The following is a 25,635-nucleotide window of genomic DNA, read 5'->3' as shown; positions in this document are numbered from 1 at the left end:
ACCTGGGTGCCTCTCTGTTCACCGCCCCCCCCAGAATGTTGGTTGTCGTTCCCCACCCCACTCCCAACTTATCCCTTGCTGGTCTTAGTTTTTCCCCTTTTGTTTTTGGATAGAGACAGAGAAGGAGAGAGTGAAAGAGACCACAGCACCAAGGCTCCCTTCAGTGTAGCGGGAGCCAGGCACGACCCTGGGTCACACACATGGGAAAGCAACACACTGTCCAAGTGAGCTGTTTTGCCAGGCCCCCTGCTATCCTAAGCCCAGTAAGTTAGGTCACCTGCATAGTGTGCCTGCTCTGTCAGGTCATAAACCAGCTTCAAGTCCTGACTCCGCCCCATTAGAGGAAGCTTCGGTGCTGTGGTGTCTTAGTCTCTTTCTGAAAAAGTCAAGCAGAATGTTGACACACACAGACACACACACGTACACACACATACATACATACACACGTACACACACATACACACATGCACACACACATACACACACACACACACACACACATACACACGTACACACACATACACACATGCACACACACACACACACACACACACACACACACACACACATACACACGAGTACAGAGCACCACTCGGCTCCCACATGTGGTACTGCCAGGGATTGAGCCAGGTCCTCAGCCATGCAAGCTGGGTGGCTGTTGTGCACTCTCTCTGTGGTCTTTCTTCAAGCACACTCTCCTCCAGCATCTGTCCTGGCCCCACTGTTTTGGTCCAAGTCTGTGGACTGCAAGCAGTGAAACTTGGTAAGGACTGTAGGAAAAGATAATGGAGGCAGGAAGTGGTTCAACCAATAGAGCACTCATCCTGCCCCAAGTGAGGCCTGGGTTTGGGCCCTGGCGCTGCATGGGGATGTGATGGTCACCGTGGAACTCCTTGAATGGTGGATCTCCTCCGTGGTGTTTCTCTTCTTGCTTTCTTTCAATATTAATGAACAGAAATCTGTGAGCTGGGGAGACAGCATAATCACGATGCAAGCAATTTTCAAACCTGACATGCTGAGGTCCCATGTTCAATCCTCAGAACCACCATAAACCAGAGCCGAGCAATGCTCTGGCAGGGGATGGGGTGAGGGAGGACAGAAATTTGGGTCTTGGGAGGCCTCTCAATTGTATGGCACATTCAAAAGGACCTGGGTTCAAGCCCCTGCTCCTACCTGCAGTGTAGGTAGAGGCTTTATGAGCGGTGAAGCAGGTCTGTGTCGCTCTTTCTTGCTACCTCTCTGTCTTCCCCTCCTCTCAATTTCTCTGTCCAATCCAATAAAATAGAAAACAAAGTGGAGACCCAGGAAATTAATTCATTTCTAAGTATAAAGGTGTGGTGCTGGCAGCTTGCCCTCAGTGTGGCTGCTCTGGGATCCCCAGCCGGCCACGTGCACTCTTTGTCCCCCTCTCCCCCTCCAGGGGGTCTTCACTCCAACTGCTGCGTGTAGGGCAGGGCCACCTCCAGGAGCAGCTTTCTGGGGCAAACTGGAGTCAGATGCTCAGACCTGAATCAGTCACTGCCAGGCCTGAAGCCCTCAAAACCACAGCAGAGTGGTCCAGGCGGTGGCGCAATGGATAAAGCATCGGATTCTCAAGCATGAGGTCCCGAGAGTTCAGTCCCCAGCAGCACATGTACCGGAGTGATGTCTGTTGTTTTTTTTTCTCTCTGCCTATCTTTCTCATTCATAAATAAATAAAATCTTTAAAAAAATATTAAAAGACACAGCAGAGAAGAGTGGGTGCCCTTGTGGGGAGACTCAAGTGCTAGTCCCCTGCCTGGCTGTGGGGTGCCCTGCTCCCAACAGCTGGTTCAGTCCAGTGCTTCGTGACTGTCCACTCTGGGGCTTATGCCTTGGCGACCAGCACTGACAGTACCATCAGCGCTCAAATGGTGGAGTCGAGGCCATGAGGGTTGATGGGGGTGGGGGTCCTTCTCCCAGGCCTCGCCTGACCCCTCCCCTTCACCCTGGCACAGAGCCTGCCCTGGGACGGCGTCCACAGCTGCCACCAAGGAGCTGGCCCAGCTCTGGCGGGTGATGACCCAGCAGGAGCGGAGACCATACTGGTGAGAATCCGTGGGCAGGGTTGGGGCTGGGGTGCAGCACCCCTGCATTTTGTTCCCTCAGAGCATTAAGCTGGAGGTGGGAGGAGGCTGGGACTTCACCAGAAGGGTGCTCTAGGTGTCACTTTGCTCTTATCCCCCCTGGGGGGCCTCACACATGCACAGTCTCACCACCCCCAGGCCAAATCTTTCATTCAGGTCGAGAGAGACAGAGGGAGGACAACATAGCACCTGAGTTTCTCCTGTGGGGTTTGAACCTGGACCATGAGCCCTACCCAATCAGCTCTCCCTCAGTTCCAGGTGTTACCATTTAAAAAAAATATATTTATTTATTTTCCCTGTTGTTGCCCTTGTTGGTTTTATTATTATTATTGCTATTGTTGATGTTGTCATTGTTGGATAGGACAGAGAGAAATGGAGAGAGGAGAGGAAGACAGAGAAGGGGAGAGAAAGACAGACACCTGCAGACCTGCTTCACCACCTGGGAAGTGACTCCCCTGCAGGTGGGGAGCCGGGGGCTCGAATTGTGCGCCTTACACCGCACTTTGCGCCACGTGCGCGTAACCTGCTGCGCCCGACTCCCCGTCACCATTATTTTTTTAATGTTTAATGAGAGATGCAGAAAGATAGACACAAAGAGAGAAGAGAGCACTATTCAGCTCTGGCTTATGGTGGTACTGGAGACTGAATCTGGGAACTCAGAGCCTCAGCAGTAAAGTATTTTACAGAACCTTCCTGCTGTCTGCCCAGTCCCCTTGTCACACATTTTGATGAGAGAACTGGGAGATAGAGGTTAAAAAAATACACTTGACCTATAGCTTAAAAGGACCCTGCTCTCTTAATTAGAAGGGCCCTCCTCTCTTAATTTCTTTCTTTTAAAAATATTTTTTATTATTGCATGGAGAAAGAGAAATTGAGAGGGGTGAGGGGATAGACAGGGAAAGAGACAGAGACACATGCAGCCCTGCTTCACCACTCGTGATGCTTCATTCCTGCAGGTGGGGACCAGGGGCTTGAACCCAGGTCTTGGCACTGTAATGTGAGTGCTTAACCAGGTGTACCTTAATTTCTTTAGCCTGCTTCACCACGGGAAATCCTCAGGGCCCCCCTCCCTCTGTACTCAAGTCAAGTTCATAGAGATGCCACCTGCTTGGGTCTGTATCAGCCCCTAAAAGGCACACTGCACCGTGTGAGCCCCTCAAAGCCCTGCTGGGCACAGAGGACTAGGAGGGGACAGAGGCCCGGGAGTGGGGACCCCAGCCCTTCTGTCCCCTTTCCCCCCAGCATCAAAGCCCGAAGGTTCAGCCGCCAGCACAACAGGAATGTGAAGCAGGAGAGCGCCAGCAGCGAGGATGAGGAGTGGGGCCACCCTAAGCCCTTCTACCAGCTGCTGGCGGAGAAAGCCCGACGCTCAGCAGAGGAGAAGGTCCGATGCTCAGCAGAGGAGAAGGCCCGCTCAACAGAGGAGAAGGCCCGATGCTCCCAGGCTCAGACCCCAGGGCCCCCGGGGCTGGCTCTGTGGCTGCCCACCCCCGTCCACAGGCCTCCTCACCACCTTACAGCTCTGCATGGGCTAGAACCAGGTGCCGGTGGTGAAGAGGTTGCCTTTCCTGGCCGCATTCCTGCTGCCGGAGCTGGTGAGAATTGATTCCTGATGCTGCCTTGTCTGTGGGCCTGGGGGGTGGGTGTAGGAGGAAGCCCCAATGAAATGCGGGCAGGGAAGTTTATGAGAAAAGGGTTCCCCTCATTCCCATCCCATAATCAAATGTTTCATTTTCACCCAGAGCCCTGCTCAGCTCTAGTTTATGTTGGTACTGGGGATTGAGCCTGGGCCCTGAGCCTCAGGCTCAGGAGTCTAGGCATAACCACTGTGCTATCTTTACGGCTTGTTAGATGGTTTTTAACCTTGTTTGTTTGCACCTCGCCTCACCCTCCTCCCGCCCTGTTCTATTTATAGATTATTTATTGTTTTCAGCAAAATAAAGCAAGTGGAACCCTTGTGGTCAGCAAGGGCAATGAAATCAGGCTCCTTTGTCCCCTCAGCCCTGGAGGTTCCTTCCACTAGGAAATGGCCCCGTCCAGCGGCCCCAGAGACCTGGCTGCCCACACCTTCCCCACCCTACCGCTGGAGGAGCAATCAGAAGCCTGGATCTCAAGTTGGGGCTTTTGCGGTTCCCCCCCCCCCTTTTTTTTTTTCCCCACCAGTCTCATACTTGCACAATCCCATAGTTCCCTGTGGATCTTTTTTCCCCCTGTGAATTTCAGAGAGACAGACCAGACACCACAGCACTGCTCCACTGTTCTTGGAGCTTCCCTGGGTGCCAGCAGGGCACTCTGGGGGTTTTTTCTATGCAACATGCCTTTGGCCAGTAGTTTGGAAGGGAGCCCACACCTCCAGCACTTCCTAGTTTTTAATTTTATTTTCGCTGAAATGGAGGCATAACATGTCCTAGAAAAATAAAGATTTAGGATACAAACTCTACTGGGGGCGGGGGTGTCAGGGGCACTCCCAGTCCCCCCACCCCTGGGGGTGAGGATCTTTGGTTTGGGGCCGGGCGTGGTTAAGGAAGGCAACCCACACCTGCACCCTTTCTGGCAGGCAGGGCCCAGCTGGGGGTCATCAATCCCCCCACCCTCAGATTCAACGAGTCCACACCAGGTTGGGTGTTAGTGGCACTGTCTGTAGTGTTTCGGGGGCATGGGGGGGTGGGGGCACTTGAGGGGGCATCCAGCCATCTATCTGGCAGGGTTTTTAGCTCACAGCTAGTACCAGGTCAAGGGGGGCAGAGCCCCCGAGTCAAGGCCTCCTAAACTCCTTACGTACATGGGGGGCAGAGGGAGGGGTGGGCTCCGGGACTGGGAAGCAGCCCCCCTGCTCCTTCCGTGCAGCTTTTTCTGCGGGGGAGGGGTGTAACGGGGGGGGGGTTCCCACTCTGAGTCCCAGAGCTCAAGCACCATTGTCTCAAGGGACCATGGGGGACTGCTGGGGTCACAGTTCCAAAGGCTCCTCTACGGGCACCGACTGCAGCTGGGTCAGGACCTTGGTCTCAGCCTCTAGCCCCTCATCCACTTCGCTCCCCGGTGCTGTGGTCCCCAGGAGCAGCGCCTCAGGGTCTGGCAGCCTCAGCACGGCTTGGGGGGCCGGTGCCCCCATCGCCTTCTCGGCTTCCAGCAGCCCCTCCGTGGCCGTGCCCAGTTCCAGCCCCGCCGGCCAGATGGGCACAGCGGCAGGTGACAGCATGAGCCCCTCGGGCGGGGGCACCGGGAAGCTAGGCAGGAGGCCCGCGGGGTCTGGGGAGAAGGTCAGGCTGGCAGTGGCAGCAGGGGTGGGCGGTGCAGCAGGCTGTTGCTGCTGCTGTGGGCCCAGGGCACGGGCCTCTGGGAGTGTGGGGCTGGGGGCCACTGGGAGCGTGCCCTCGGGCGCCGAGATGGCAGTGTCTGGCTTCAGGGGCAGCGCCAGGCTAGGCGTGGGGGGCAGGACCTGGGACAGCAGCACGCTGGTGGGGAAGGTGGCAGCCAGGATGATCTTGCCCTGCTGCACGGCCACACCCGTCACAATGGGGCTGCCAGGCACCGGGTTGGCCAGGAGGAAGTTTCCTGAGGAGAGAAGGGGCACAGGGTCAGAGGGCAAGGCCTGAGCCAAGAGAGGTGGAGGTGCAGCCCTGCTCCCATCACTTAAAAAACCAGAAAAAAGCACCTGACGCAGGTGCACCTGGGAGAGCGCACACCCTACCACATGGCAGGACACGGTCTGAGCTCCTGCCATCACGTGGGAGCACCTACAAGGAGAAGCCGCACAAGTGGTAGGGCGATGCTAGGGTGTCTCACTTCTCTTTTTCTAATTTTTAAAAAATATTTATTTTGTTTATTCCCTTTTTTTTTTTGCCCTTGTTTTATTGTTGTAGTCATTGTTGTTGTCGTTGCACAGAGAGAAATGGAGAGAGGAGGGGAAGATAGAGGGGAGAGAAAGACAGATACCTGCAGACCTGCTTCACCACCTGGGAAGCGACTCTCCTGCAGGTGGGGAGCCGGGGGCTCGAACCGGGATCCTTATGCTGGTCCTTGTGCTTTGGGCCACATACGCTTAACCCGCTGCGCTACCACCTGACTCCCTCGCCTCTTTTTCCACTAAGCCACCTCCCAGATCACTGCCTCTCTTTTTCTAATTATTATTGGGGAGACAGAGGCAGAGTGACAACTGTAACACTGCTTCCCTGCTCATGAAGCTTCCCACATGCAGGTGGAGGCTGGGGGGCTTGAACCCTGGGCCTTGTGCATTTTAATAAGTGTGCTCTACCAAGTGTGTCGTCATCTGGCCCTTCTCCTCTCTCTATTGAGTTCTTTTTTTTTTTTTTAAGATTTTTATTCATTTACTATTTGATAGACAGAGAAATTGAGAGGGGGAGGGGAGAGGGAGAGAGACAGAGACACCTGCAGACCTGCTTCACTCATGAAACTTTCCCCCTGCAGGCGGGGGCCACGGGCTTGAACCCAGGTCCTTGCACACCGCAATGTGAGCACTTAGCCAGATGTGCCACCCCCTGGCCCCCGAATTTCCTCTCTTTCTTTCTGATAGAGACAGAGAGGCAGCAAGTAAGAGTGTGTGAAAAGGACCACAGCACCAAAGCTTCCTTCACTGTGGTGGGGGCTGGGCTTGAACCTGGGTGGCACACGTGGCAAAACAGCTCATTGTCCAAGTGAGCTGAGAACCCTGTTTTAGATTATTTTTTTTAAACTGTCTTATGGTGGTACCAGGGATAGAACCTAGGACCTTGGAGCCTCAGATATCAAAGTCCGCAGTGTAAACCACTGTGCTGCCTCCCTCCCTAGCTTGTCTCACTCTCCAACTTTAATGAAAAAAAAAAGTCTGCCCAAGCAGGGGAATTGTGCAGGCTCCAAGCCCTGGTGAAAACCCTGGTTGCAAAAATAAATAAGGAGCTGGGTGGTGGCGCACCTGGTTGAGCGCACATGTTATAGTGCACAAGGTCCTAGGTTCAAACCCCTGGTTCCCACCTGCATGGGGAAAACTTCACAAGCAATGAAGCAGTGCTGCAGGTGTCTCTCTGTCTCTGTTTCCCCGGCCCTCTTGATTTCTGGCTGTCTCTATCCAATAAATAAAGATAATAAATTAAAATAAATAAGAAAAGCAAATTAGGGAGTCGGCAGTAGCGCAGTGGGTTAAGCGCACGTGGTGTAAAGCGCAAAGACGGGTGTAAGGATCCCTGTTGGAGCCCCCCCCCCAGCTCCCCACCTGCAGGGGAGTCGCTTCCCAGGCGGTGAAGCGGGTCTGCAGGTGTCTGTCTTTCTCTCCCCCTCTGTCTTCCCCTCTTCTTTCCATTTCTCTCTGTCCTATCTCACAGTGAAGACAGATAACAGTAATAACTACAATAAAAACAAGGGCAACAAATAGGAAATAAATAAATAAATATAAAAAAAAGAGAAAAAAAAGAAAATTAGCCAAGGTCAAAGGGAGTCCTGTGAGGTGAGGCCAAGGCCCAGTGCAGCTCCAGCCTGGGGCAAGGAGGTTCTGGGGAAATGCCAGGAAGGACTCGAACTGCTCCCATGCCCCCCAACATCCTTCCGGCCCCTTGGCCGCCCCCCAGCCCTCACCCAGGGAGATGGGGTACCTGGGGCAGTGGCAGGAGGCAGCTGGAGGGCCGTCACGCCCACCCCGGAGTTGATCAGGTGCACGTTGGCGGTACCCGTCGCGGCCGCCACCTTCACGGGGCTGCCCGGTCCAGCTGCCAACAGCTGCAGCGGCCCCACCGCCTGTGGCAGGGTCACCACCTGGGAGGTGGGCACCACCTGAGGCAGGCTGAGCAGCGGGGAAGTAGGGCCCAGGCCGGCAGGGCACCCCGGGGGTGGGGAGATGGGCACCACCTGTGGAGCCGCCACGGGGGGCACAGGTCCGGGGGGCAGAGGGAAACTGGCAGCCGGAGGGGGGCCAGGCACCACCTGGGGCAAAGGCCCGGGTGCCTCATCTGCGGCTGGTCCGGCAGCGGCCACCGCCGGGGTCCCCTTAGTCTCGGGGGCCTCGGGCTGAGCCTCCTCCAGTCGCACCTCCCCGGTGTGAGGGTCCAGGACCAAGGACGTCTTGCCCTCGCCGGGCCCCTGGGGGCTGGGCTGCGCCGGAGCGGGAGCCGGAGCCGGAGCGGTGCCCCCCGCCCCGGTGAGCAGCAGGGGCCCCAGGCCCGAGGCCTCGCCCAGAGCCAGGCTGTTGATGATGACCGGGCTGCCCGCGTTGAGCAGCACAGCCGGGGAGCCGCCGGCCGCCAGGAAGCTGCCGTTCACCAGGAGGGAGGACGAGGCGGGGCAGGGCGCGGGCGGGGCGGCCCCTGCCAGGAATATGGAGCCCTGGGCCGGGGGCTCTGCGGCCGCCGAAGCCGAGCCCCTCTCCAGGTCCTCGGGGCTGCGGCTGGACTCGTCCTCGGTCGCCGGGGTCCCATCAGACTCGCTGGCGGGAGAAAAGGCCGTTGAGTTGCCGCCGGCCGGGATGCTCGGCCCCCGCTGCCCGCAGAGGGGAGAGGCCGGCCGGGCCTCCCGCCCCCAAACCCCCGGGGTGGACACAGTGGGGCGGGCGGGGGGAGGCAACAGCTTCTAGGACTCGGCGCCGGGACCCCGGGGGCGGCCGGTGCACGGAAGCCAGAGGCCCAGTACGTCCCCCCTTGGCCTCCCGCTCCAGGCGGCGGCCCAGGTCCTCCCTCCCCGTGACAGAGGCGGGAGCGAGAGGCCGCGGGCGCGGGGTGGGAGGGGAAGGGCTTGGGTTACAGGGAAACCGGAGCCGGGGAAGGTTCACGTTTCACAACAAAGACAGACGACACACCACGCCGCCCGGGCCCCGGAGGGGGTGTGAGGCCGAGCAGCGGCCAGGGGAGGTCCCCGCACATCGACGGCAACCTGGGCCGGAGCCTCGGCGGGGAGCCGGGGCTGGGGGCGGGGGGCCGGCGCCGCCCGGGGCCCCTCACCTCTTGCAGGGCGCGCCGCCGCCCCCGGTCCGGTCGCGCTGCCGCCGGTTCTTGAACCAGTTGCTGACCTGCGTGAGCGAGAGGCCGGTGAGCGCGGCCAGGCGGCGCTTCTCGTCCGGCGTGGGGTAGCGGTTGCCGCGGTAGCAGGCTTTGAGCGCGGCGCGGGAGCGCTCCTTGAAGCAGTACACGGTCTCCTCGCCGTCCCAGATGGTCTTGGGCAGCGGGAACTTCTTGCGCAGCCGGTACTTGTCCACGGCGCCCAGCGCCCGGCCCCGGGCCCGCTCGGCCTCGTGGTAGCGCGCGCGCAGGTACAGGTCCTGCAGGAAGGCGTGGTGGGCGGCGGGGAACGGGCGGCTCTCCAGCAGCCGGTACAGCTCGGCGTACTCGCCCCGCTGGAAGGCCACCAGGGCCCGGGCGCGCAGCACCGGGTCGCTGCCACGTAGGCGCTCGGCCGGGGGCAGCGCGCCCAGGAAGCGGCTCAGGCGGCCGGCGTGGCCCGCCTGCAGCAGCGCCTCGCACACGCACGCCACCTGCTCGGCCGAGAAGCGCAGGCCGGAGGGCGGCTCGGAGGCGGCGGCCTCGGGGGGCGACGCCGGGGCGGCCGGGGATCCGGGGCCCTCCGCTCCCGCCGCCGCGTCGCCCGCCCTGGCCCCGGCCCCGGCCGCCGCCGCCTCACCCTCCGCCGCCTGCAGGGTCTGCAGCAGCTGACGCGCCTCCTCCTCCTCCTCCTCGGCCGCCGCCTCCCCCCCGGCCGCGGGGCCCGCGCTCGGCTCCGCCGGCGAGGTAGCCATGTTTTTGCAACTTTGGGAAGTTCCTCCCTCTCTCCCTCCTTCTCCTCCTCCCTTGGGCTTTCCCCAGCCCCCTCCCGCCCCGCCGCTCCCCCCCCCCTGCGCTCCGGGGCTGAGCCCGGCGTTCCCCGCCCCCGGCCCCCCCTGCACTCGGGTCTCCCCCCGTCCGTGTGCGGCCGTCCCCCGCCCCGTCTGTCCGTGCTTGCTTCTCCCTTTGTTTTCCCTCCGCCTCAGGCCGCGCTTTTTGCACACACACACACCCCCGCGTGTGCCTCCCTGGCTCAGGGCCTCGGTTTCCCCATCGGGACGGCGGTGCAGGGACGGGCCGCCCGGAGGGTCCGGGGCGCGAAGCCACCTCCGCCCCAAGTCCGCGTCTCTGCGGGCCTCCCTCCGTCCCCGCGGCCCGCGGGAAGCCCCCCCCCACGGTCCCATAGCGGCCAGTGCTCCGCCCCATGGAATTCCCGGCTCCGCAGGGGGCGGGCCGGGAGAAGGGGGCGGGGGAACGCCGCTACAAAGTTTGCTGCAACTTTTCAGGGGCCGCCGTCCCGGGGCGGATGCGCGTGGCTTGCGCAGGCGCAGCGGCGGCAGGACCGCGCCGGCCCAGCCTCCGACTCACCGCCGCCGGGCGGCACAGCTGGGCCACAGCTGGGCGGGGGGCAGGCCTCCTCCCCGGCGTTCTCGCTCTCTCCCATTGGCCCGGCGTCTAAGCCACGTCCCCTCCCGTCCCCCGGTCTTGATTGGTCCCCAACATGCCTCCGCTCGCCTCCCAATTGGCCCGCCGGGCAGCCGCCTACCCGCTGCGCAGACGGCGCGGACCTGGCGCCAGTCACAGCTCGGGGCTGACGAACACGAGGGCGCTTTATTCGCGGGGGTCGGGGGTGGAGTACCAGGTGGGGGGAGACAATAAATACCGAGGAATGTCGGGATCTCAGTGCATCCAAAACGTGGATGGGAGTGCTGGGGTCTTGGAGCCTGTCAGCGGGTCGCAGGACAGGTCAATAAATACCCAAACCGGAGAAGCAAAGCAGCGCGCGAGCCAAGGCGCGGGGCTTCCCGGAAAAGCGGGGTGGTGGAAGCAAGGGGACCGAGCGCAGGACGTTCCCGGGGGAGCAGGCCTCGTGCACAGGGAGGAATCGTGGCCCGCAAGCTGGTGTTGGCGGGGGGGGGGTGGTGGTGGTGGTGGTGGTGTGTGTGTGCATGGAGGGTGAACACCCGATGGCCAAGCCCTGGCCCTCTGACTTCTCCAGATCGCGGGCTGTCCGTGCCCGTCGGGTGGTCTTTGCCCAGCCGGGTTTCCCCGGCGGCAGCGGCAGCATTCCCGTCCTGTTTCCCAGCCTCGTCGAACCCCACTCTCCGGCTGCGGGCCCGGCTTCCCTCCCCGGCCGCCAGGGGGCGGGCCCGGATCACAGGGCTGGAACTGGGGCGGGGACCGCACGCTTGGAGTGAGGTTAACCGGGAGGCGCTGGGAGTAGGTTCTGGAACGTGCCTCGATCACCCAGCCCTCCAGGGAGGAGCCCGAGTCAAACACAAGCTGGGGTTCTAGGGCTCAGGAGGCGGAGGCGGCTCCCGAGTGGCGCCAGGCCGGGTTGAGCTGGCGGGCGCAGGCCACCAGCCCAGCGCAGCCCAGGGCGGCGGCACCAGCCAGAGCAGCGGTGAACAGGAGCAGGGGACGCGCCTCCGGTAAGCCAGGCTTAGGGACCTGCGGACAGAGGGCGGGGTCAGCGCCCGGCCACGCCGTCCCTATTGGCTACTGCGGCCAGCCCCGCCTGAGCCCATACCCACCACTCCCTCCCCGCGGGCAGCCGCTGTTGGCCCGCTCGCGAGCCTCAACCAGGTCCGGACTCGCCATTGGCTGTTCCCTAGCAGATTGACGGCCCTCGCGCCCCGCCCCCTCCGCAGCCAGCCCCGCCCCGCAGAGGCGCAGCTAAGCGGGGCGCTCTGGGCGCGTGGAGCCAGGCGGGGGGCGCGGCGGGCGTGAGCAGCCGGACGTACCCTGGCAGGGAGCAGCAGGTGGCGGCGGTGCAGGGGGCCTGGCCCCACCAGCGGGCACTGGCCCAGAGCCACGGCCGGGGGGCCATCTAGCTGGAGAGAGAAGGGACAGGTGACCCGATCGGAGCCCTGCGCGGCCCGGCCGCCCTCGGCGGGAGGAGAGAGACAGCGAGGGGCATGGGGCTGGGGCGGGGGGGCTCCCGGGCGGGGCAGGGCGGGGCGGGACGAGAGGCCTGAATGGAGGCGGAGCTGGCAGCTGTGGGCGAGTGGAGGGCGTCTGGCGTCCAGAACCCGAAAGGGAACTAGGGAGAGCACAGGGTCTGGGCGGAGAGGCTGGGGGTGGGGTCTGCAGGATGGGGAGCAGGCTTAGCCCAGGGGAGCAGGAGGGGTCTTACATGGGAAGGTGCATCCGTGGCCCGGGGTGCAGGGGCCCCCGTGGCGGCTGGAAGGAGAAGAAAGAGGCGTAGGGCGTGTGGAGGGGCGCAGGAGGGCGGTGGCGCGGCGTGCCCCAGCCCGGGCCCCTCGCCCGCCCCCGGTGTCCGCCCGCCGCGGCCTCCCGCCCGCCCGCGGCCGCGGGACTCGCCTGCCGCCTCCTCGGCCTGCAGCAGCTCCACGCGCTCCTGCAGCTGTCGGACGTGCGCCTCCAGGTCCCGGTTCCGGGCCTCGGCCTCCCGCAGCCGGCTGTAGGGAGGGAGGGCGTCAGCCGCTCGCTGCCGGGGCTGGTGACAGGCCCCGCGCCCTACCGCCCCCGCAGGACCTGACGAAGTTCTGGTTGGCAGTGCGGATGGCCTCCAGCTCCTGGCTCAGGCTCTGCCGGGTAAACACCTCCTCCTCCAGGGCCTCCCGGAGCTCCCGCAGTGTCACCTCCGCCTCCCGTGTGGCCTCCGGCACTGCCACTTCAGCCTGTGTCCAGGGACGCGGTTAGGGCTGCAGGGGGCTCCCCCACTCCAGGCTGGGGTTAGGTTGCAGGCCAGGCTCCCTTGCTTGCCCTGACCCTCCAGCCCCACACCAGTCTCTGCCCATAGCGCACTCCCCTCCAGGGCCCCTCCCAGCCCAGCCTTTCCTCCCAGAACTCACTGTCTCCTCCCGGCGGGATGCCAGGGGCTCCAGGCAGGGTGCCTGCGTGGGTGGCTCAGGCAAGGGCCCTGGCAAGGCCTGGGCCTCCAGTTCCATGGGCATGGGGCTGTGGACCTTGTCGTCCCTGGAGGAGGAGAGGGATGGAGAGTCTGCCCCACCCAGGAGGTTGTGCATCCCTGGGCTTAGACCAGAGCCCCTTCCCTGGACCGGGCAGTGGGCAGCCAGCCCTTAAGAGGGAGGAGACAGAGCGAAGGGAAGCTACTGCCGGCTGGTGTGCCAACCCGCCCCTGTCGGGAAAAGGCCCATCCTTCAGGCCCCAAGGGCTGCCTTTTAGAGGCTGGGTTTGCCAGTCTTCCTTTTGTGGGACTTCTGCAGAGCCCCCTCCAAGGGAAACTCCCAATGAGGAGGGCCCCCAGCACTGGCCACCCCCAAAGACACTGGGTGTGCCATTGGCATGCCTCACACGCAGGCCAAGTGCTGGCAGGGAGCCATACCCTCCTGGAATATGAAATTGCAATAGTGGAACTGATGCCTCCTCCCAACCAGCAGCCCCTGGGTGGGACTGTCTTGAAGACCAGATGATCCTGGGCACATACTGAGCCCACCTGGGATCTAGCAGGGGAATGAGCCCTGAGTGAGGAGGGTACCTCACAGCCGGGCAGCACAGGACAGTTCCTTCATGAGAAATGGAGAGTATGACCCTGTGGCCAGTACAGGAGAAGACTCCTGAGTGTCTCCAAGGTGCGCACTCCTGCCTGTGTGTGTGTGTGTGTGTGTGTGTGTGTGTGTGTGTGTGTGTGTGACAGAGAGAGTGCACCAGGGCCCTGGCTGCCCAAGGGCTCCCTGTTCTTGCCATTTTTCTAACCCACTTCGACAAGCCATGTAGGCTCTGTATAATCAATGACATTGCAAGGCTTTACAGTTATATTTATGTAAGTGACTCAATGCTTATGTTCTTTTGAGATTGATTTTTAAAAATATTTATTTCCTTTTGTTGCCCTTGTTTTATTGTTGTTGTTATTATTGATGTCGTCATTGTTGGATAGGACAGAGAGAAATGGAGAGAGGAGGGGAAGACAGAGAGGGGGAGAGAAAGACAGACACTTGCAGACCTGCTTCACTGCCTGTGAAGCGACTCCCCTGCAGGTGGGGAGCCAGGGTCTCAAACCGGGATCCTTACACCAGTCCTTGCGCTTTGCGCCATCTGCGCTTAACCCACTGCGCGACCGCCCAACTCCCTTGAGATTGATTTTAAAAGTCCTAAAGATCCTGGGGGGTCAGGCAGTGGCTTGGTACATATTACCATGTACAAAGACCTAGATTCGAGCCCCCAGTCCACACCTGCAAGGGGGAAGTTTCACAAGTGGTGAAGAATTGTAGGTGTTTCTCTGTCTCTCTCTTTTTTTTTTATCGGATTGCTGCTCGGCTCTGGCTTATGGTGGTGCAGGGGATTGAACCTAGGACTTTGGAGCCTCAGGCATGAGAGTTTGCATAGCCATTTTGCTATCTAACCCTGCCCTCTTTCATTCTTTATCTCCTTTTTTTTCTGTCCCATCAAGTAAAGGGGGGAAAATGGCCGCCAAACCCCAGCAATAACCCTGGTTACAATAAATAAGTAAATCCTGAGGTCTTGGGACTCCGCTGTAGACTAAGAGTAGAACTCTGAGGGAGTCTGTAAGACCACATGTGTGACTCCGAGATTATACACTGAGTCTAAAATTTAAAAAGCCCCCTTCTGGCCCAAGTTCTGGGTGGTTTTTGTTTGCTCGTGTTTAAGGGCCGGGTGATGAACTCTTGGTCTTGTGCTTATGCAATGCCACTGAGTGGTCTGTCCAGCACAGTCTTTTAATTTTTAAATTTTTAAAAATTTTTATTTATTTTCCCTTTTTGTTGCCCTTGTTTTTTTTTTATAATTGTTGTAGTAGTTATTGTTATTGATGTCATCATTGTTAGATAGGACAGAGAGAAATGGAGAGAGGAGGGGGAGAGAAAGAGAAAGACAGACGCCTGCAGACCTGCTTCACGGCCTGGGAAGCGACTCCCCTGCAGGTGGGGAGCCGGGGGCTTGAAACCAAGTCCTTGTGCTTTGCACCACATGCCTTAACCCTCTGTGCTACCGTCCGACTCCCAATCTTTTCTTTTTTATTTAGAGAAAAAGAGGGTAGGAGACACAGGAGAGAGGAAGAGACACCACAACACTGCTCTACCATCGTGCGTGGAGCTCCCCTGTTGCCCTCCGGTGTCCCATGTAGTGTCAGGACTCAAATCTAGATGTTCCTGCTTGCTAAGGCATGCACTCTGTTGGCTGAGCGTCTCCTGAGATTTCTCTCTCCCCCAGAGCACTGCCCAGCTGTGGCTAATGTCGGCGCTACGGTCACACCTGAGTCAGATCCCCTCCCCTTTAGTCATTCTGATAGAGAGACACCTGCAGTGCTGCCCCACCGCTCATGAAGCCTCCCGAATTCAGGTAGTGACCAGGGGCTTGAACCCAGGTCATTATGCGTGGTGACTCGTGTGCTCTGCCAGCAGCACCACTCACTGAGTGAGATTTTCAAGGTCGTGTAACTCCAGGCTCCTAACCGTCTTTGGACCCAAGACAACACAGTTCCAGGACTGGACATGGATGGGCCACCGTGCTTCTCGATGGCTGGAAGGCACAGGGTGGCGCTTACCTGAGGGCCATGCAGGAGTAGGAGTAGCCCACGAAGGGCAGGTGGACGCCCAGAGGCATGCCTTCCTGCATATCCGACAGCGTCTCCTGTCAGGGAAGCAGGGCTGTGAGGCCAGCCCACCCCTCTCCCTCGTCTTGGTGGATATGCCCCCCCTTTATTTTGTTGTATTCACTTGCTCTGGGAGCGCTTGCCCCCAAGGCATTTGGAAGCTAGCAGTGCCAGCACAGGGAGACTGAGGTTAGCCAGCTTTGGACTTGCTTGTACTACAAGGGGGGCAGGGTGTGAGGAAGGGCGCTTCCTTTGTGGTGGTCTCCTGCCTCTCATCTTTCCAGGTTTCCATTCACTGTTCTCTCCTCCAGGAAGCCCTCCTGGACCTTCCACTCTGGGGCACCATTGTCTGAGGGTGAGCTCGCAGGTGCTCTAGGCAAGGGCCGAAGGGCTGCGTTCAGGCCCCAGGAAGTCGGCACAACCCCAAGCGCAACTTTACCGAGGGAGGAGGTAGGGGGAGGTATCCCGGACCGCAGAAATCGCAGGTACCTACCCCGCCCCCGCTCACCATGGCAGTGAGCCCGTCCTCCACCAAATCAAAGTTGCATGTGTCGGTGGCCCCCTCGAAATCGGGTGTGAAGGGGGGCACGCTGTCCCGGAGGCTGTCCCAGTTAAGGCCAAAGAAAAAGGGGTGCTTCCGGAAGTCGGCCGCCCCATCCCGGCCCAGCCGCGTCTCCGGGGGACACAGGAGCCGCTGGATGAGGTCGCGAGCCTCCTCGGGGACACCCGCGTCCGTCAGTGGCAGCGACAGGTGCTCCTGCCCGAGGGGGAGGGAGAGAGGGCGGTGGTGGGCCGGGAGCGCCCGGGGAAGGGCCGCCGTGCACGGGCCCCGCTCACCTTGTAGTGCACGATCTTGCCGTAGGTCTCCGCGGTGGAGTCGGCGTAGAAGGGCGTCTGTCCGTAGAACATCTCGTAGGCGAACACGCCCAGCGCCCACCAGTCACACTCCGGCCCGTAGCTGCCCGCCCCGGGCCCGCCGCCCACGGCCTGCAGGATCTCGGGGGACAGGTAGTCCGGGGTGCCCACAGCCACCAGCGATCTCACCTGAGTCGAGGGGACCAGGTTCAGGCTGCACCCCGCCCCCGACTCTTAGCCCCGCCCCCCCGTTCTAACCGGGAAGCGTAGATATATTGGGTTTTTATTTTTAAATATTTATGTGTTTATTTGTTGCCCTTGTTGTTTTTAATTGTTGTAGTTATTATTGTTGTCTTCGTTGTTGGGTAGGACAGAAAGAAATGCAGAGAAGAGGGGAAGACAGAGAGGGGGAGAGAAAGATAAGACACCTGCAGACCTGCTATTTTAATTTTTTTTTTTGCGGGGGGGAGCAGGGCCAGGGTGGGTGCTGGCGCATCTGGTTGAATACACAAATTACCATGCGCAATGACCTGTGTTCAAAAGCTCCTGGTCTCCACCTGCAGGTGGAAAGATTCACCAGTGGTGAAGCAGTGCTGTGAGTTTCTTTCTCTCTTCCTTTGTCTCCCCCTTACCTCTTGCTTTCTGGCTACTTTTATCCAACAAGTAAATAAATAAATATAATAAAAAACTTTTTTTAAAGATGTATTTGTCAGTGAGAGAAGGGAGAGGGAGCCAGAGCATCACTCTGGTACATGCAATGCTGGGAATCAAACTTGGGACCTAGTAGATAGCATAATGGTTATGCAAAGAAACTGTAATGCTTGAGGCTTCAAAGTCCCAGGTTCAGTCCCCTGCATCACCATAAGCCAGAGCTGAGCAGTGCTCTGGTAAAACAAAAATAAAAATGCCTGAGGTTTCAAACTTGGGGCCTCATGCTTGAGTGTTCGATGCTTTATCCTCTGTACTGCTGGTATCCTGGACTGCTATTTTATTTTATTTTATTTTATTTTACCAGAGCACTACTCAGCTCTGGCTTATGGTGGTTCAAGGGATTGAACCTGGGACTTTGGAGCCTCAGGTATGAGAGTCTGTTTGCATAATTATTATGCTATCTACCCCTGCCCTTTTATTTTTTAAGATTTATTTGTGAGAGCAAGGAGAGAGAGAATCAGAACATCATTCTGGCACATGCAGCACCATGGACTGGACCAAGGCTGAGATGCAACACCTTATCCACTATACCAACTCCTGGGCTGCTATTTATTTGTCTATTTTTTTATTTTTAAAAATATTTTATTACTGGGAGTCGGGCTGTAGTGCAGCGGGTTAAGCGCAGGTGGTGCTAAGCTCAAGGACCGGCATCAGGATCCCGGTTCGAGCCCCCGGCTCCCCACCTGCAGGCAGGTCCCTTCACAGGCGGTGAAGCAGGTCTGCAGGTGTCTGTCTTTCTCTCCCCCTCTCTGTCTTCCCCTCCTCTCTCCATTTCTCTGTCCTATCCCACAACAATGACATCAATAATAACTACAACAATAAAACAACATGGGCAACAAAAAGGAATGAATAAAATTAAAATAAAATTTAAAAAAAATTTATTACTTTAATGAAAGATATATAGAGAGAGACACCAGAGTCCTGTTCAGCTCTGGCTGATGGTAGTGCTGGGGATTGAAACTGGGACCTTGGAGTCTCAGGCATGAGAATCTTTTACATAGCCATTATGTTGTCTGTCTCCCCAGCCTTACTTAATTTTTGCATAGAGACAGAAATTGAGTGGGGAGAAGATAGAAGGGGGACAGAAAAAGACAAGACACCCACAGCACTGCTTCACTGGTCATGAAGCTTACCACCTCTGAAGATGGAGACCTACTTGAACCCAGGTCCTTGCTCACGGTGATGTGTGCACTCTACTGGGTGCACCACCGCCCACCCCTTGTTTATTTCAAGCCAGAGCTATAGCATGTGGCGGTGCTGGGAGCTGAACCTGGGGTTTCCTGGTCCTCAGGAAAGTCTGTTGTTCTATTAATGGCACTTCCTTTCTGGCCGTAGCAACAGCTGACAGCAGGGACCCCTCCAAGGTGCTCCTGCAGACTAAAGCTCCCACCCCCTTTATCTCCACGCCCTCTGCCCTCTGCTCACCGTCCCATCAGCGCGCAACTTGAGGCAGGACCCGAAGTCAGCCAAGCGAATGTGGCCGCAGCGGTCCAGGAGGATGTTGTCTGGCTTGATGTCCCTGCCCAGTGGAGAAGAAAAGCGCGTGGCTCAGGGAGCTGCTGCCCAGCGCCTCCACCTGGCTGCCCTGCACCTCACATCCTCAGGGACCTTCTTCCCCAAGCCCCTACCTGCAGGCCCCTGAGCTCAGGCCTTAATTTCCTCCACCTTGCCCAGGCCTCCTGGGTTCTGCTATTCTTGTTTAAACCTTTACTCCAGGGTGTGTGTATGTGTGTGTGTGTGTGTTTCCACCAGGGTTATTGCCGAGGCTCTGTGCCTACACACTAAATCCACTGCTCTCAATGGCCAATTTTTCCTTTTTTTTTTTTCCTCCAGGGTTACTGCTGGGGCTTAGTGCTGCACTATAAATCTAGTGCTCCTGGAAGCCATTTTTTCTACTTTACTGGATAGGACAAAGAGAAACTGAGAGGGGAGACAGGGAGAGAAACACGGCTGGTGGGGGGCAGTGGTACACCAGGTTAAGTGCACATAGTAAGAAGCATAAGGATCCGGGTTGGAGCCCACAGCTCCCCACCCGCTGGGGGAGGCTTCGCAAGTGGTGAAGCAGGTCTGCAGGTGGCTATCATTCTCTCCCCCCTCTATCCCCCCATTTCTCTCAATTTCTCTTCTTTGTCCTGTCCAATAAAATGGGGGGGGGGAGAAAAGGCCATCAGGAGGCGTGGATGCGTAGTGCTAGCACTGAGCCCCAGCGATAGATAACCTTGGAGGCAAAAAAAAAAAAAGTGGGGGGAGAGAAATATAGACATCTACAGATCTGTTTCACTAGTGAAGTGTCCCCCTGCAGGTGAGGAGCCGGGGGCTGGAACTCAGAGCCTTGCTTGGGACCTTGTGTTCAGCACTGTGTGCACTTAACTGGGTACACCACTGCCCATCCCCAACCCCTTTTATCTTTTTTTTTTTTTTTTAAACAGAGCTTCACCTCTGGCCTATGAAGGTGCAGGGGATTGAACCTGGGACTTTGGAGCCTCAGGCAAGAGAGTCTGTTTGCATAACCATTATGCTATCTACTCTCTGCCCTTTTTTCTTCTATTTCATTAGCTAGGACAGTGAGAAATGAGAGGGGAGGAGGAGGTAGAGAGGAAGAATGAGCCACACCTGCAGACCTCTTTCACTGCTGCGAAAGTATCCCCTCTGCAGGTGTGGAGCAGGGCTTCCTCACTGCCCTGCGCATGGTGATGTTTGTGCTCGACTGTGTGTGCATCACTTCCTGGCCTCAAAAATACTTATTAGTGGGAGAGAGAGGCAGAACCAGAGCATCACCCTGACATTGTGACACCAGGGATTGGACTGAGGCCTTAAGTTTGAGAGTCCATGCTTATCCACTGCACCACCTCTCACCTATGTGAGATTTCATAGCTCTAGGGCTAATTCTTTTTTTTTTTTTTCCTCCAGGGTTATTGCTGGGGCTTGGTGCCTGCACCACGATTCCACTGCTCCTGTAGGCTATATATATTTTCCCCCTTTTATTGCCCTTGTTTTATCATTGTTGTAGTTATTATTGTTGTTGTTATTGATGTCAACATTGTTGGATAGGACAGAAAGAAATGGAGAGAAGAGGGGAAGACAGAGAGGGGGAGAGAAAGATAGACACCTGCAGACCTGCTTCACCACCTGTGAAGCGACTCCCTTGCAGGTGGAGAGCCAGGGGCTCGAACCGGGATCCTTAGGTTGGTCCTTGCACTTCGAGCCATGTGCGCTTAACCCGCTGCGCTACCGCCTGACTCCAATTCTTTCAATCAGAGACAGAGTGAGAGAGAATGGGGAGAGACACCACAGCACTGGAGCTGTGACACTTCTGTGTGGTGCCACAGAACAAAACCTGGCCTTGCACATGGCAATACACATGCCTTGTCCAGTGAGATAGCTCTCCTGTTTTGTGTATTTTTAAGTATTTTTTTCTACCAGTTCTTGCTTATGGTGGTGCCAATGATTAAACCTGGTTCAATCCTGGGACCTTGGAACCTCAGGCATGAAAGTTTTTAGGTCATGCTTGAGAATCTGAGGCCCCAGGTTCAATTCCTACGACCACCATAAGCCAGCTCTGAGCAGTGTTCTTGCCCCCCCCCCCGTGTGTGTGTGTCTGTGTGTACTCCTGTGTGTCTGTCTGTGTGTGTGTCTGTCTGTGTGTGTGTGTGTGTGTACTCCTGTGTGATTTTTCCCCCAGCATCAGGGTTATCACTGGGGCATGCACAAGGAATTCACCAGCCCTGGTGGCCATTTTTCCTTTTTTTCATTTTTTTTTTTTTTAATAAAACAAATTTAGAAGAGAGGAAGAGATAGGGAGAAAGCTAGAGGCACCTGCAGTCCTTTCTTCATCACTCTTAAAGCTTCCCCCCTTGCAGGTGGGGAGGGGTGTAGTGAGGGGCTCAGACCTGGATCCTTGCTCATGGAAATAAGTACTCTTAACCAGGTGCACCACTGCCAAGTCCCCTTAAAAAGTTGTTTGCATGGTCCGGGAGGTGGCGCAGTGGATAAAGCACTGGGTTCTCAAGCATGGGGTTCTGAGTTCAATCCCCGGCAGGACATGTACCAGAGTGATGTCTGGTTCTTCCTCTCTCTGCCTATCTTTCTCATAAAAAAAATAATAAATTCTTAAAAAAAAATTTGTTTGCATAGCCACTATGCTATCTCCCCCAGCCCTACATTAAAAAGAGAGAGAGAGAGAGAGAAATGATTTGTTTTTATCAGAGAGAGAGAGAGAGAGAGAGAGACTGAGCTCAGCTCTGACATGGCGGGACTAAACCTGGAGCTTCCGGTGTGCAAGTCCGGTGCTGCAGCACAGAGCTGTCTCCCTTCCCCAGAGCCCTGGTCTCAGGCCCCGCTGGCCCACCTGTGCACATAGCCCAGCTGGTGCACCGAGTCTATGGCCATGACGATCTCTGCCAGGTAGAAGCGGGCCATCTCCGCCGGGATCCGCTCCCCGAACTTGCTCAGCAGTGTCAGCAGGTCCCCGCCCACGTAGTACTCCATCACCAGGTACTGGGAGGGGCGGGCAAGGGGGAGAGTCGGTAGCCTCCCCCTCTACGCGCCAGTAGTTGATGGATGCAGGTACAGGGGACCCACAGATGGGGGGGGGGGGGGCTCCAGGCCCTGGAAAGCTCAAGAGATTTCCCAAGCCAACTCAGAGACTTCGCCCTTTTAAGTCCCATTTTCTTTTTGCTTTTTAAAAATCCCCCCCCCCCCAGATATACTGAGAGGAAGGGGAGATAGAGACAACTGCAGACTTGCTTCACTGATAGTGAAACATACCCCCCCCCCCCGCAGTTGGGATGCGGGGGCTTGAACCCGGGTCCTTGCATATGGTGATAATGTGCGCTTATGCGGTTGCGCCACCTACCGGGCCCCCAAGCCCCACTTCGTCCAGTATGGACGGAGAGCCACTCTCCAGGAAACAGATTGGAGAAACAGGGGAGCCAGAGACCTCCAGTGCCTAGAACAGAGATCCTGGGGAGCCCCAGCCTAGTGCCCACCAGCGGGGTCTTTGCAGCCCTCTCCCCCATAGCCAGGAAAGGGGGTAAGGGCTGCCAGCCCCTGCAAGAGAGGTCTGTTCCTGGCCCCCAGCCACGTCAGCGGGGACATCGCGTCGGCCCCAGACCCTAGAGCTTCCTCTCCCAGCCTCTGCCTCGTTAAAGGACGGCGGGGGGCGAGGGGCTATGAGGACCCCCGTGGTCTGCCCGGACGTGGGGCTCACCAGGTAGTTCTCGTCCTGGAAGGCGAAGTGTAGCTGTGTGATCCAGCGCCGGTCCCCATTCACCAACACGTCCCTCTCTTCTCGAAAGCACGACACCTGAGGGGCAGGGGACGGGGCTCAGGGGGGGAGGGGCAGGCCCCCAGCAACCCCCGCACTCCCAGCGCCGCCCTCACCTCGCCCCTCTTCAGCATGTCCCACTTATTCATAATCTTCATGGCAAACACCTGCCCCGTCTGCTTCATTTTCACCACGGCAACCTGAAGGCCGAAACTGGGGTGACTGGCGCAGGGGCGGAGACCCCGCCCACAACACCCAGGCCACGCCTCCGGCCGGGACTCATTCATCAATCCCTCAGGCCACGCCCCCGGGGCGCCCGCGGCTCGCGCCTCACCTCGCTGAACGCCCCGCGTCCGATCACCTTCAGGATCTCAAAGTCATCCCTCCGCAGCCGGGCCTCCTTAAGCCTCGCCGCGATGGGCTCCACTGGGGGCGGGGCGGGTGAGAGCCGAGGGTCACCGGCAAGCCTCGCCCTCCAAGCCGGGTGGCCCCTTAGCCCTGTCTGCCGCCCCCACCAGCGGGGCCCCCAGAACTCGCCGACTGGAAAACGAGGTGGCATGCCCGGGAGACCCTTAGGGCGTCGGATGGAGGCGGGGTAACCAGTTTGCAGGACGCAGACCCTGACGCTCGAGCGGGCAGGATCCCAGGGCTTGTTCCTAGCGCTCCCTGGGCCTCGACACCCCTACCCCGGCCTGCCGCTGGGGTTGTTTAGTGTGTCTGCAGGGGGTGTCCCAGAACCCGCGGCTTTGTCCCGCATCCTGGGGAACTGTGGGTTCTGGGGTGGGAAGTGAACAAGGGTCAGCGCTGTCTGTCCAACGTTCAAGTGCACTCAGTGCCCGGCTTCACACACCCCATCCAGCAGGGAAATAGAGGTTGACAGGCATAGGAATCACCCCAGGCCCCGTTTAGGGCTGTTAGAGGGCAGGAGCAGGCCCCGGGGGTGCAGGAACCCGGGACCTTGGAGGGAGCCCAGAGAGAAGGATCGGTGCGCCCAGCAATAAGGGGAGACTCAGTGGGTCATGGAGCAGAGAGCGGAGCCCCCACGGGGTTCGGGGAGAGTGGGCCGGCAGGGACGAACCAGCCGGGACCTGGGATGGGGGAGGGAGGAGAGAGCCAAGACATTGAGCCCTTTTAAGGCAGCGGGAACCGGGGCCCCCCTCCCCCGCCTGGGCGGGCTGGCAAGGGAGGGGCCGCAGGATGCTGCTAGGGCCACAAAAGGAGTGCTCCTTCTGGGGGGACCCCTGCCCCCACTGCAGGCCTCAGTTTACCTGCCGGCCAATCTCACCCTTTGTGAGGAGGAGGCGGAGGGTTACTAAGGGATGGGGGAGGTGGGGAGCACGTCCTTCCAGAGGCTGAGAGGCCTGGGCCTCCACTTTCCCATCTGTGAGATGGCCGGGGGGAGGGCAGCAGGGCTGGCACCTGAAAGCAGGGAAGAGGGAGTGGGGAGACAGCCAACTTGGGGTGGACGAGGGATGCAAGGGCAAATCACCGGGGACAGATGGTGGGAAGGCAGGCTGGCAGGGTGTCAGGACAGACCCTAGGGCTGAGAGGGTGTCAGATAGGGCGGAGGCAGAGTCACCTTCCCTCTGGACCACCTCCAGGGCCAGGCCCAGCAGGCCGGACTTTATGGTTGGCAGGGGCTCCCACAAGGGATGCAGCAGGGGACCTGGGGCCTTGAAGGGGTGGGGAGAGGGCTTGGACACTACAGAGAAGGGGCCCTGACTCGCCCCCTCTGTTGGCAGGCAGGAGGTGCCGGTGGCGCCTGTCCTGGGGCAGCTGTGGAGACTGGCGGCCAACACCTGCTTGTGGGCCTCGCCTGGATGCTGCTCCTCCCTCCTGCCCCCCCAGCTCTGGGAGTCAGGCTGGAGTGACCTAGCATGCAGAATAGGGGTGCAGAGGGATAGGAGCTAGGGTTCCCAGTCTACCTTTGGGCCCAGACTCAGGAAGGGTCTGAGGCCCTTCAGTCTAAGATGATGGGGGCCATACCATCATCCCATGGCCCCTAAGCTGTGGTTTGGGGTAATGGCTGCCCCAGGACCTCAGCCCCTAATTGGAGGCGCTTCTCACCCCTCAATGTCCCTTTTGCTCCCACCCCATCCCGAGGGAGCCCGTGCTGGCAGCCACTCACCCCACTTCAAGAAGTCGGCCACATACTTGTCCTGGGCCAGCTCGGAGGTGCCCAGCTCCTGGTGGACGCCCAGGAGAAGGTCGAGCAGGGGCTCCAGCCCCAGGAAGCCGGGGTCCAGGACCAGCTGCTGGAGCCGCTGAAGCCGCACCTCGGCTGACATGGCGGGCAGGCAGCACCATGGCCCCTCCCCGTGCCCGGGGCTCGGGGTCCTCCTGTCACTGGGCCTGGTTGCCCCTGCCCACACCCCAGGGCCCCTGCAGCATGTCTGCTGTCCCCAGCTGTCCCCCAGGCCTGTCTGGCCACTTCTCTGAGGGCTGCTCAGGCCTCCTCCCCTCCCCTTCTCCCCACCCCTTGGGCCGGCCCCCTCCCTGCCTCTCAGTGTTAACCCTTTGCAAGCCAGGGGCCCCCCAACTCCCTCCTTCTGGTGGGGGGTGGTGGCCCTCTGACTGATTTAGTGTGAGATGGGAGTGGAGAATCTCACCCCCCCAAAAAAAAAGCGACCCTCCCATTCCCCAGAGGGGGCCAATCAAGGCTCAGTGATGTGGGTAACAGCCATCTCCAGCCCAGTTAGGGGGAGGGAGGGGAAAGGCCTGTGTTGGGGCAGGCCGGCAGTTTACGGGTGACTCAGCCTTGGGGTCAGGCTTCAGGGCAGGTTAAATTTAGCCTGTAGGGCCTCAGTTTTACACAGACTTGTTTTTGGCAGGAGGTGGGGAAGAGGTGCTGAGAGAACCAGGAAGAGAGGCCCTCGGCAGCCAGGACCAGGGGTGACTGACTCGCCAAAGCCTGGGGGAGGCAGGGGAGCCCCCAAAATAGCTCTTTGGCTCCTGGCGGCAACAGCACATTCCTGCTCAGGCTAGGATTAGAAACAAACACTTCAGAGGGGGAGGGCGTGGCTCTGAGGCCTGCCCACTCCTCTCTCTACAGTGTGTGTGTGTGGGGGGGGGACGGGACAGGGGTCCTCCAGGGGACCCCTCTTAATGTCTGATTTGGACAGTTTGGGCACCTTCCAACAACTCTGGAAACTCCAATCTCGGGACTTTGGAAGAGGTGTGTGTGTGTGTGTGTGTGGTGGG

General features: G+C 58.8%; 3 protein-coding genes across 7 annotated transcripts in view; 1 reads left to right on the top strand and 2 right to left on the bottom strand.

The window, feature by feature from the left end:
* MEIOSIN (meiosis initiator) overlaps window positions 1-3,711 on the top strand; it is a 37,192-nt gene extending 33,481 nt beyond the window's left edge. Inside the window, exons 14-15 of the mRNA XM_060172339.1 lie at window positions 1,977-2,066; window positions 3,348-3,711. Coding sequence (XP_060028322.1) covers window positions 1,977-2,066; window positions 3,348-3,711 — 454 coding nt within the window. The remainder of the gene's footprint in view (window positions 1-1,976; window positions 2,067-3,347) is intronic.
* Window positions 3,712-4,430: 719 nt separating this feature from the next.
* Window positions 4,431-10,285, bottom strand: SIX5 (SIX homeobox 5). Of its 2 annotated transcripts, XM_060186135.1 has the most exons (4): window positions 10,077-10,285; window positions 9,097-9,345; window positions 7,691-8,517; window positions 4,431-5,660 (listed from the first exon to the last, which is right to left on the bottom strand). In XM_060186135.1, the coding sequence occupies exons 1-4, from the start codon at window positions 10,268-10,270 to the stop codon at window positions 5,053-5,055; spliced, it is 1,878 nt and encodes a 625-aa protein (XP_060042118.1). In that variant the 5' UTR covers window positions 10,271-10,285; the 3' UTR covers window positions 4,431-5,052. The 2 variants fall into 2 exon arrangements, with proteins under 2 accessions (XP_060042118.1, XP_007532284.2); XM_007532222.3 differs by lacking the exon at window positions 10,077-10,285 and having other exon boundaries at window positions 9,029-9,974.
* A 371-nt stretch (window positions 10,286-10,656) lies between these two features.
* Window positions 10,657-24,882, bottom strand: DMPK (DM1 protein kinase). Of its 4 annotated transcripts, none has more exons than XM_060186136.1 (14): window positions 24,563-24,882; window positions 22,769-22,860; window positions 22,551-22,634; window positions 22,378-22,473; window positions 21,517-21,665; window positions 18,594-18,687; window positions 16,440-16,646; window positions 16,096-16,359; window positions 15,555-15,640; window positions 12,883-13,006; window positions 12,563-12,708; window positions 12,201-12,486; window positions 11,809-11,894; window positions 10,657-11,515 (listed from the first exon to the last, which is right to left on the bottom strand). In XM_060186136.1, exons 1-14 carry the CDS (start codon window positions 24,720-24,722, stop codon window positions 11,356-11,358), a joined length of 2,034 nt encoding a protein of 677 aa, XP_060042119.1. In that variant the 5' UTR covers window positions 24,723-24,882; the 3' UTR covers window positions 10,657-11,355. The 4 variants fall into 4 exon arrangements, with proteins under 4 accessions (XP_060042119.1, XP_060042122.1, XP_060042121.1 ...); XM_060186139.1 differs by having other exon boundaries at window positions 11,809-11,898; window positions 16,111-16,359; XM_060186138.1 differs by having other exon boundaries at window positions 16,111-16,359.
* Window positions 24,883-25,635: the final 753 nt, after the last annotated feature.

This window comes from Erinaceus europaeus, chromosome 2 (genome assembly GCF_950295315.1).
Source record: "Erinaceus europaeus chromosome 2, mEriEur2.1, whole genome shotgun sequence".
NCBI lineage: Eukaryota > Metazoa > Chordata > Mammalia > Eulipotyphla > Erinaceidae > Erinaceus > Erinaceus europaeus.
The sequence above is the reverse complement of the archived record's forward strand: the minus strand, read 5'-3'. Positions and strand labels throughout refer to the sequence as shown.